Source organism: Danio rerio, chromosome 11 (assembly GCF_052040795.2).
Source record: "Danio rerio strain M-AB ecotype USA chromosome 11, GRCz13ab, whole genome shotgun sequence".
In the NCBI taxonomy this organism is placed as follows: Eukaryota; Metazoa; Chordata; class Actinopteri; order Cypriniformes; family Danionidae; genus Danio; species Danio rerio.
Window position 1 is genome coordinate 28,011,983 of NC_141031.1, and position 12,378 is coordinate 28,024,360.

General features: G+C 34.9%; 1 protein-coding gene across 1 annotated transcript; it reads left to right on the top strand.

Moving 5' to 3' along the window:
• The first annotated feature begins 89 nt into the window (after positions 1 to 89).
• cxxc1b (CXXC finger protein 1b) lies at positions 90 to 11,204 on the top strand. Its single transcript, NM_200333.1, is given in 14 exon segments — positions 90 to 261; positions 670 to 785; positions 877 to 977; positions 1,076 to 1,200; positions 2,642 to 2,797; positions 2,879 to 3,016; positions 3,187 to 3,294; positions 3,378 to 3,556; positions 8,330 to 8,537; positions 8,641 to 8,751; positions 8,845 to 8,894; positions 10,057 to 10,153; positions 10,265 to 10,417; positions 10,933 to 11,204. Coding segments are annotated over 14 exon segments (1,692 nt in total). The 5' UTR covers positions 90 to 258; the 3' UTR covers positions 11,080 to 11,204.
• Positions 11,205 to 12,378: the final 1,174 nt, after the last annotated feature.

The window sequence follows — 12,378 nt, forward strand, 5'->3', positions numbered from 1 at the left end:
TCACTGTTACAGATTTTCCTGATGGGGACTTTTATTATGACAATTAGCCTTCTGCGCACATACTCAGCCGAAACGACGTTGTTAGCTGTCTGCCCACGGTCAGAATATTTCTGTTTATAATACCGCTTCATTTCTATTTTTATGTGGGCATTTATTTCAGTTATTATAGTCGCAGCATTCACTATGCAGTGATATATTATAGGAATTAATTGATAGTTCATCCGTTTGATCGGATCCTTTTGAAGGCGGGGAGCAGCGATGGTAAGTCTGCTAACTTAGCTAACTTAACGTTATTATTGTTTGATAGCATATTAGCTTTTCCACTTGAGTACTTAAAATATAACACATTAAGTGCTCCATAGTCAGTTATTGGAATTAAACAATGAGTATTTTCACTAATAATTATTTTACTAATACTTATTTAGATTTTTATGTAGTACTATATCGATTATCCAATGGTTGTCAAAAGCTATCATGCTAATATATAGTGTCATGTTGAAGTATTATTTTAATTTAATTAAGATGTTTAAAATGAGTATGTCTTTTCCTTACGGTTATGTCGCCTTTATAATGAGGAAAATAGTGTGATATCGACCATGTTTAATTTGTAATGTTCTCTTTAATGTTAGCTAAGTGGTTTGTTGTTATAATACTCTATTCTCTTTACAGGACAGCGAAATGTCTGATATGGACCAGACTCCAGGTCTGGACAACAGTATGGAAAAAGGAGAAAATGCTCCTCTTTACTGCATTTGTCGAAAATCAGACATCAACTGCTTCATGATGTGAGACGAATATATTTAACCATGTTTTTTCAAAATACTATATATGTGTTCAAATAGAGAGCATAATGTGTCTTAAATCTTTTCTCCTCAGTGGTTGTGACAACTGCAATGAGTGGTTTCACGGTCACTGTATTAATGTCACAGAGAAGATGGCCAAAGCTATAAGAGAGTGGTACTGTCAACAGTGTCGGGGTCAGTGACTCAAGACTTTTTTGTTAAATTAATGTTGTTGGCTTTACAATAATTAAATATGTACTTAACAATATTTTACATATAATATATATTTTCAGCAAGGGATCCATCACTTTCAATACGATATCGAAAGAAGAACCGCGATAAAGATGTTGAGCCCGAGAGGGTTGAGAAACGATCCAGCACTCCAGAATACAAGATTGATAAGCGACGTGGGTCTAAAGTAAGTGCTTGTTCGTTTTACCACATTAGTTAGCTGACTTCAGTTAGATTATGGGTTATTAATGAAGGGAAACACGTTCACCAATTTTATAAACACTTTAAAAAATGGTATAAGAATAAATCTGATAACTGTTTTGTGATTTTATTAAAACATTTAATTTTAGTTTACCTTGAATAGATTTTAATTAAATCCTTTTGGTCATGAATGGGTATGACTTTGTGGTTTGAATGACAGTTAGAAAGCATAACAATTTTAAAAGGATAATTAATTAATTATCATTCATGATTTTATCATCAAACCATTTTTGCTTTAAATATTCCTGAGGGTGTGTTTTACAATAAAAACTGACATTAGTGTGTGTGTGTGTTTTCTGTAAACTCAGTCAGAATACTTATTGAAAGTGAATATTGATATTGATGTTTGATAGACAGTGAAGATAGTGATTGTTTATGCTTGAACAAATGAAAATAGGACACCTTCTATATATGGGAAAAATACATATTATGCTTTATTAAAGGCATAAACAAAGAACACTGATCACACACTTACCTAATCTGTAAAGACAGGACAATCAACACAAACTGGAGCCATGTCTTTTTTTTTTTAAAGAAGACGAGTGGCGAATCTGGAATTCAACATTTGCAGGTTCTAAAAGCTCTTGGCTCAAAAATGTTCCTTACAAACAAATTTTTTTGTTGCATGTTAACAGACCACTGTAATCCACACATGTGGGTCCACACACGAGCTGTGCTCTCATTGTGGGGAAATAAAAACAAAACCTTCATTGCATCACATTTATAAATGCAACACTGGCGACCTTTGCCTCTGAACAATTCTTCAACTACTTGTTTGAATTACAGTTGGCAACCCAACATGGCATCTCTCTCAACACTGTTAACAAGTAAAAAGAGTCTTCGTAGCTATATTATGCATATTAATGAAGTTGCATCTCATTCACAATAGATTGGTTCAAACCAAGTCCTTCTCATAAATTAATGAACAGATGTGTTGAAAACTCAATTACGTCTTTGTACTTTCTAGTCTAGACAGCCGATCTCCACGCTAGAATTTACACAATGATCTCATCGCCATGACTTTGCTTCAAAAATTATTTTTAAACCCGAAGTGCAAATTTGCTCTAAACAATGCAAAACAACCAATTTTCACTTGTTAGTGAAATATATGTGTCCTAACGTGGCAACGTGGCACATACACACACACACACACACATATATATATGTGTGTGTGTGTGTGTGTGTGTGTGTGTGTGTGTGTGTGTGTGTGTGTGTGTGTGTGTGTGTGTGTGTGTATGACTGTCAACCTGTCAACATCTCAGAATATGTGTTTTGGAGTTTCATGACCTTTCTAACATCTATAATGTTGTAATATTTAATTATTCAATCTAATAGAAGCAACATTGTCCTTTAACATTGTGTTTCAGGTGAAGCGCTCTGCCCGTATGTGTGGTGAATGTGAACCCTGCACCAGGACAGAGGACTGTGGTCATTGCGACTTCTGTAAAGACATGAAGAAATTTGGAGGCCCAAACAAGATTCGTCAGAAGTGTCGTCTAAGGCAGTGTGTTGTTCGTGCTCGGGTGAGCAGCTTTATATTCAGCATGTTTGTTTATTGTTTAGCTTTAGACTTGAAGTAAATTTTTCTTATATTGTTTTTTCAGAAAATGCTGCGTGTTCGGGATGAGGAGTTTTCGCTGCGTGAGAGGAAAGACAATATAATGCACAGGGATAGACGATACTCAGATGATTATGATGAGAACGATATGGATCTATATGAGCACTACAAGGACAGAAATGCGGTAACTACTAATTGCTGCAGTTCAACCACAACCACTTAGTATATACATTCATTTGAATTCTTGTCAAGTTATAAGAGGTACAAAAGTACATTTGCTTATTAGAGATGATGAGTTGGGTCTCAGCACTTTAAAATGGATCTGCTTTTTTATTTTTATATATATTAATGTAGTCATGGGGCAGTGAGGATGATGATGGCCAACTTTACTGTCCTGTTCCACGGAAGAAAGCTATAAAAGTCAAGCACGTCAAGAGGAGAGACAAGAAATTTGACAAGAAGGTACAAAGGGGCGCAGAGTATTTAATGCATATTTGATTGCATTACAGAACTGATCTTCATTTGATCGTGTTTATCATTCACAGAAAGAGTCCCGTCGCCACAAGCAGAAGCAGAAGCACCGTGATCGTTTGCGACACAGTGATAGGACAGACGGCAGACACGGAGGAGACACGCAACAGTGCCTGGGGCCAAACTGCATTGAGCCGGCACGGCCAAACTCAAAATACTGCTCTGAGGACTGTGGCATGAAGCTGGCCGCCAAGTAGGTTATTTCATTAAGTGCAGCCGACCAGTGTGGAACACAAGGTTATACCAATACCAGATTAATGTGCTTTAAAGTGCCCCTAATGTACTGTTTTAAAAAAGTTCATCAATTTTGCTTTGGAGGTCTCTTACAATTAGGTTTATGTCCATCTGAGATGATTTTGATGAAGAAATGATTTGTTTAAAAGTGCAGTAGGTGGTCTGCCAGAATGCTAATGTTAGCATGATTTAGAAAATGTATGTCCCTCCCCTGGCCTCCAAGCCACGCCTATTTGAATCATGAATGTGCACCGAATAGATAAAGATAGACAACCTTCTATAACACTAGATTGTGTCATTCGCCAGTTTGAAAACTCTATGGAGACATGCACTTTGTCCAGCGTAGTTGTTGACAGGCCAGCGTGTGCAGGAATTACAATTCCCTCAAATTGGCTTTGGGCTAAAATTGGTTTTATATTCTGACATTCAGACTTTCTCCTTAATTTAATTTCAGAAAAGTATTGTTTCAAATTCTAAATAGTAAAATCATATAATTAGCCAATGACTATAAAATACAACACAGTCAGTTAGGTCATAGCTACACACTATTTCAGATCCAATATTCAAAGAAACGTGTCACAGGCTGTCACTGTTGAAAAATTACCAAATGTGCGAATATAAATCAAACTTCACCCCAGTAAAGTAGTGCTAGAAACAGAAATATCCTGTCATCTTTTTACATTACACTTAAGTTACCAAGATAACGAGTGTCTTTTCATTTTCAATTGTGCTCGCTGATCCTCGTACATCGCTGGTTTTCACCTCATTTTACACTTGAACAACTAAATGAATGCCTGTATCTACATCTATATTATCATTGCTGTAGAAGGTACTCCATGAAATTGAAAATAGTCAATCTTTTGACAGTGGCTAAAAAATGCCTTAGTGTTTTTAAACCTATTCATAAAAAAGAACACAGTCTACATAAGCTTTGCATGACTAAAATAGTTTTTTAAACGTACCTTTCTAAAAGTAATACTTCAGCCATGGTGTCACCCTTCAGATCGTTGTTTTGAACTGCCTAACATTATTTCCCTCCAGTGTGCAAAAGTAATTCGATATTGATTCAGGATTTAGAAAAGTCCTGATTCTGCATTTTTGGCAGAAGCTCTTTCAAAACAAATCTTTCTTTTCATTGATACTAGGCCACGTTGGTCTTTCAGAAAGAAGACTTTCAGGTAAATGCTGAGTTTGCTGAGTTTGTCTCTCTCTGTCATCAGTAGCTCCATGCTTTATATTCATGTGTAAATGACGGATCTGTCTGGATGTATAGGGTGCGCAGAAATATAAATTTAAATTTGTTGACAAGACACAGTTTGAGTTATTTGTTGGCCAGACGATTTTGAATTAGAAAAAAACATTTTTTAGTCTTATTTCTTAACCAGAATAAAGAAATGCATATAAATACATTTAGATCATTTACTTTAATCATTACTATTGGAAGGTGAAGAGACTTTTAATCAGCACAGCAAAAAGTGTTTCTGTAGACAATCACCTACTGCACCTTTAAAATGACCTCTGTAAACAACTTTTCTGACAGACTGCTTGCTCTGATTGGTCAAATGGCTCTTAAACGCTACTAATACCACAAAGACTATCATTTCTGGGGCTAACGTTTACAGTAAAATGTGATGGATTTCATCATGACACAAGCTGCTAATTAGTGATGCTCGATACCACAGTTTTTTTTTCTGATCTAATACTGTGTAAAATTCAGGCTGGTATCGGCGATACTGATGTGTTAAATGCGAAAAAGTAGATAATTTCAAATCATAGCTTTAAAGCAGAGTATTTTTAAACTTTATTTATTTTAAACTGAAGTATATTGAGGTAGCGGTCTCATTTACAATAAAGACAAGCTAAGAAAACAACAGAAAAAAACAAAAAGAGGATGGAATCAAAAAAAAGAAAATATTAGTGTAAAAACAGTAAACATTATAAAATGACAAATCATTTAAAATTGTGTCTTGCCTGATTGTGGAGCTGAAATAGCTCCACATGTGACTTTGTTTACGCTCTCGGTCTGCCATTGTTGTGACTGGACTGACTGTGAGTGACTGACGAGCTGCACTGCACCCATTACGCACTTTCCCAGGCGGAAGGAAAAAAAGTTCCCACCAACTGCATATTATTTAAAGGAATATCTCATTAGTTTAGTTACTTTCCACTTTGTTCCTGTTAAAAATATTAATTACCTCAAATTACTGAAGTATGAAAAATATTGATGTTTTTTTTAGAGAATCGATCTTATAAAGCATAAAGATCTGGGGTCCGTTCTTCCTACGTGGATTACTAAGTTAGCTGGATTTGGATATTGACGATTTGACACGATCCAGGATCGTTTCGTTTTTCAAAGCTGATCCGAGAGTTCTTGCCAAAGCAACAGTTCTGGTAGCTCAAACCTGGTCGGGAGCAGGCTCAATTCATATAAACAGGATTAGAACAGGATTGGGTCAGTTTAAGCAAATATAATACTGAAAGTATGTACCAAATGCTTATATTTTCTTACAGTTGTTATGTACACTTGGGAAAATAGTAAATATGAGTACATTTTTTATCTTTGCTTAAAATAAAGATCACGATTCTCTCACGATTCTGTAAATATAAAATTATTATTTTTTTCTCAAACATATGGTAAAACAACAACAATAATAATATGTGTAGGTCTACTGGCTTCTATAAATAATTCTATTCTACTTATAATAATTCTGATGTTGAATTATTATGTTTGAGATACATGCTTGCAATCTGTCGTTGACAACATTATAAAACCTTTTTATTCACTGGTAAAATAATTTGTCATTTTCAGATTATATTCAACAATATATAGGCTAGAGTAGTTCTACTGACACTGTAAACAATTATTTTTATGCACAACTCTGTTCGCTATGAAAGAAAAAACATATCAATTGCTTGTCATAATCATAACTCTAAAATGCGATATGATCATTTAAATCACAGGTGTCAAGCTCAGTTCCAAAAGGGCTGCAGCTCTGCACAGTTTAGTTCCAACCCTAATTAAACACACCTGATCAAACTAATTATGTCCTTCAGGCTTGTTTGAAACCTACAGTTAAGTGTGTTGGAGCAGGGTTGGAACTAAACTGTGCAGGGCTTCGGCCTTACAGGAATTGAGTTTGACACCCCTGATTTAAATGAAGTGCACACTTTCGGTTTCATTTTGACTGCTAAGTGCTGTTCATACTTCTTCACTTGCGGCTCCCAAACGATCACTCTGTGCCACAAACTGATTATTATTTACAACTGTATTACCTGTTACTCGCAGCATGCGCAGGTTCTGTTCACTAAAGTAGACGCACGAGCGTCTTTCAAGTAGCGCTTGCACCCGCCCTCTCGGTTAGCAGGTCACGTCACGTGTGATTTCCCGGCTGCGAATACATCATTATATAAAGACAGAAATGACATTTTGGGGATGAATTATACCTTATAAATACAGTATGTGACTATTTCAACATCATTTAGAGGGATCCATGTCGCTGAGCAACGTATGTGAAGCAATGAAAAGACTCGTACAGCCGCCTTTTCCTCTCTCCTGAACTTGAAAATATGATTGGCAAAATCGTAGAAATGCTAAATTAAGATCGTCTAGGGGGTCGAATTGAGATCGCAATCTTTTTACGATTAATTGTGCAGCTCTAATATATAATAAAAAATATATGTATTAATAAAACTTTTGCAATCTGCACTCCGTAATGTAAGTACAAAGACTGCAATCTGGTGGTGCAAAGAGAAAACTTATTGATATGAACGTTTTGGATCGCTTTAGTACAATTTGTGTATGATAATAGACATGCACAATATGTGACTTTTTTTTAAAGCAATAATACATTTATGCAGTCATAAACATGTTTTGACAGTTAATATGCCAGTGATTTGATGTTTCACAAAAGTTGCAGACGCCTTTACCAATATCTAAATGCTTTTGTAAACATCGAGTTAATCTTTACACCGATTAAAAAAAAGGGCTACTATAATACTACTATGGGTAATATAATAAGGAAAATCCTCTCTAACTGTAAAACTAAATAAATTGCTTTTGACACATGAAGGGGCAAAGCATGCAGCCTTCAACAAGGTGTAAAGTTGGTGCGTATCATATTTAACAACCGTTTAGCGCAATTTTGTGTCATTTTGCTCACATGGATAATTGAATATTAATCAGATGATGTCATTACACTGCTGTGCCGTCAGCCAATCGTTGCATTGCTGATCATGATTTTGAGGATCGATAGATCTGTCCTTCACAACACAAGCAGTGATCTCAGATCAGTTTATCCAGACATTTTAATATGATTGACGAACTTGTTTGAAGAACCAAATTAGCGAGAGATCAGTTATCAAGATTAAAAGATCCAGGATCTGCCAAATCATCTTAGATCATTTAAGCGAGGTAAGAAGGACGGACCCCTGGTATTAGAGGGATCTGCACATCACTACTAATAATTATTTATCAGCTTTTTGTCTATTGACTACATCCTTTGTGTGTGTATGTATGTGCATTTGGACATTATCGTGATTTTTTTTTTTTTTGTAGTAATTGCATTTAGATAATGGTTTACGAGTTATGATTGGGGCAGTTGTTCCAGTGTGCTTGAATATTATTCCATAGTCACATAAAGTAATTATTTTAATCAGCACTGTAGAGCTCTAAGGGTGTCTCACAATATCACATTTGCAATCACTTGACTTCATACTGTGTCAATCTGTGCAGTCGCATCTATGAAATCCTCCCGCAGCGCATCCAACAGTGGCAGCAAAGCCCTTGCATTGCGGAGGAGCAGGGTAAAAAACAGCTGGAGCGCATCCGCCGAGAGCAGCAGGCCGCACGTATGCGCCTGGCAGAGATGGAGCGCCGTTTCCACGAGCTGGAGGGCATCATTGCCAAAGCCAAGCAGCAGCTGGTCCTTCAGGATGAGGACGTGAGTTTACATCTGATGTCATTAGAATTTCATAGGATAACTGGAACTGGCGTTTCAGAAGGATTGTTATATCTGTAGTGTAAATTATCGGCTTTTCTTGCAGGTGAATGAAACAGACAGTGAGGACACAGACCTTCAGATCTTCTGTGTGTCCTGTAGTCACCCCGTCAACCCCAAGGTGGCACTCAGGCATATGGAGAGATGTTATGCCAAGGTGAACATAAGGTTTACAAGCCCAGAAATCAGTGATGTATGAACACATTCAATATTTAACTGTTTTTTTGTGTGTGTGTGTTTTTTTTTACAGTATGAAAGCCAGACGTCTTTCGGTTCCATTTTCCCAACTAGAATAGAAGGGTAAGAAAGCTATATTCTACATACTTCTTTTTTTTTATATCCTGGAAAAACTATGGATGCACCGAAATTAAGACTTTAGGCCATAACTAACACCAAACATTCAGGATTAAAAATTCATTACTGACAATATAAACACAAAGTTTTTTTTTTTAAAGAAAACCTTGAATGTTGTTATTTGATATGTTGTTTAAACAGAATATAAGTTTATAAATCAGTGACTTACTCTTATATGTAGGTCCAAATATTGTGTTTTCAAAGTGTTTCAATATCAGTAATTATACTAGAGTGTCACTCACACACAGTGCTTTAATGTTTAAAAGCATTCTGAATACGTAGGCTGAATGTATTTGACTATATGTATGTAAATAGCAATCCATTAAGATAGATTAGCCCCCTTTTCTCCTCTCCAGCACTCAGATTCTAGAATTGTAATTAAATTTTTTGTGCCTCCTAGATAAACCCATTATTTTTCTAACAAAAAAACAAAAAAAAAAACTTTGAAGCCGTTTTGAATAATTACACTGTATTTTCTTTATTAACTGACATTTGTCTTTGCCTACTGAATCTTAGATTTGCTTTTTGAAACATCTATTTCCAGTATTTCTTTCATATTTCAGTTATTAGTTTTTGTGTGTCTGTCCCTTCATTCTTGTTACGTTGATTCAAAATTGATATAACAGTCTTTGAAGCACTGATAGAAAGAGCATGTAACTTGCCTTTACTTTTACGAGAAAACTCAAGAACGCATTGAGACATTTCAGTGTATCTTCTCTCATTATACAAAAATATTGAGGATACACCAATAGTAGAGATATAATTTGTCAACTCTTTTTGCGATATTTCAGTAAATCTCTGACTTTTTCAAAACAATAACATGATGAATACACAGTAGGTAAAATTCTCTTTTATAAGGTTTGAGTTTAGAATGTTGAGCTGAAGCACAAAATGGTGTAAAATTCCAACTCTGTTAGTGGTTTAAAAAATCAACAACAGTTAGTGATGTAGGGAACACTTGACTATTACATTTAAGCATTTTGGCTTATTTACATTAATGTTAAATGTAAATTGTACAGTTGTTTTGCACATGCATATTTATATATTTGTTTATTTGATTTTTTTAATTTTTATTATTTTATTTTGTATTTCTCTCTCTTCTTATCAGGGCAACAAGACTTTTCTGTGACGTGTACAACCCTCAGAGTAAAACATACTGCAAGAGACTGCAAGTTTTATGTCCAGAACATTCCAGAGACCCAAAGGTGAGAGCTTTGCAACCTTTTTTTATGTCTTTTAAAGTTAAAATAACCTATTTTGAACATCTCTTCATAGCATTATATTTGTTCAGTAAATTTTTTTTTTCTGCTTCTCAGGTCACATCAGATGAGGTGTGTGGATGTCCACTAGTCCGTAACGTGTTTGATCCAACTGGAGATTACTGCAGGGTCTCCAAACGCAAGTGCAACAAGCACTACTGCTGGGAGAAGCTCAGGCGGGCCGAGGTGGACCTGGAGCGTGTCAGAGTGGTCAGTCACTTTAATCTCCGTGGGAGTTTTAAGCACATGGTCAACACACTGCTTACAAATTCATCTTGTTTATGGGGTGCATTGTACCTTTCAATATTTATTCTCAAAACATTTCATTAATTTTCAGGTAGTTTGCCTTAATTCTACACCACCGTTCTTTAAATAATTTTATGAAGATCCTCCCTTAGAAATACGCAATGGGGTCTGATTGGTCAGTGTGTTAGATTTCACTGTTTGCCTACTGGAAATTGAGGGAAATGTCACATCTGGGCATGGGGTTTATATAAATTTGAGTGTTGGGGATGTCGCAAACCCAGGAAAAACTCATTCATAGTCACTACCAGATAAAAAAAATGTCTCATTGCATTGAACTTTAAGTGTTTTCACAGCTTTCCAGATGTCCTCAATTATTAAACTTTAACCTAACACACTAACACTAAGCTAAAAAGTAAAATCATCATTAAAGTTACTGAAATTATCCATTTGATTTGTTTTTCCTCTGTCTTTCTGAACAGTGGTATAAACTGGACGAGTTGTTTGAACAGGAACGCAATGTGAGGACGGCCATGACCAACAGAGCGGGACTGCTGGCCCTCATGCTCCACCAGACCATCCAGCATGACCCGCTGACCACCGACCTCCGCAGCAGCAAAGACAGATAGCCATCTCAGTAATCAGTATTCGAAAAATACAGTAAATTGAAAAAACCCTGCTGTTCATATTTGTATATTTTTCATATTGTATATTTTGTCACTTTGACCATTCACATTAAACACCTTCATGTGTCTCCCGTAGTCTACAGGAGTCATTTCACATGTGTCACAGTGATTAATTATAAGTACTATTTTTATTTTATGATCCAGATACCATTTATGCATTAAATTATGCACAAATCATATGTGCAAACAAACAATACACAGAAGAATTAGTGAGAATCCATGAATTAGGAATAGTTTAAAGTCCTTATACATGAAAGTGTACATTTTTCTAAAATAGATGGAGAAATTTAGTCGTAGGACAATGCATTTAAGTCATGTTAATTCATATTTAATTGATTATTTTTATGCATATTTTGGGTGAAACAAGGGTGAACATGGTACACATTTACAAAGGCTTTTTATTATGTATAGGTATTTGAAGCAGTGCTTATTTCAGTTAGATTCAAATAAAATTAAATACATTTTGTTATCAAATTATATTTAAAAAAATGCTAAATTTGACATATTTGTCATGTAGTAGTACTGCACAGAATAGTAGATAAGGTAAAATTGCCGTGTGTGTGTGTGATTTTTATTTTTTTTCTTGAACTGATAATAATATAAATTGAATATAGCCATGGGGTCAATTGCAGCCTTTAAAAAAAGCTCAATAGTTGGAATAAAAAACATTTACATACAAGTTAAATATTACAAGTCAAACACACAAAATTACTGATAAGAAAATGCCATTTGAGTGATGTTCAAACATACATATAAGGAAAAGCAGAGAGATTTTTACCCCTTAAAATCTTCATTTTTTAGGGAAGAAACAAACTAAACTAAGCTTATATATAAAGATTCCTTAAATATTATACAGAGATGTTTAAAGAAAATTTATTATGTAAGATTAAGAAATTTCCAGCCAGAAGTTTAATTTTCAGTATTTTATTTTTTAAAAAATTATGTTTTTGGACAAATGATAGGTACATTGAAAAGCAGTTGTGCTGTGTTGCCTCTGTTTGTTTCCAAAAAGAACACGAGCTTCCTATGATCAAATATTTAGAAATATTAGGATTTACCAAACAATATTTATATACCATTAAAAATGTATTTCTTTTTTTTTTAAATGTTTGATTTATTAATTGTAAAACACATTACAAAAAAATACAAAAAGACAACCTGAACATGTAACAATAAGCAAATACACTGAAGAGTCTTTTGAGCAAAAAAGAAATTAAAAATAATATTAATAATAAAAACAAA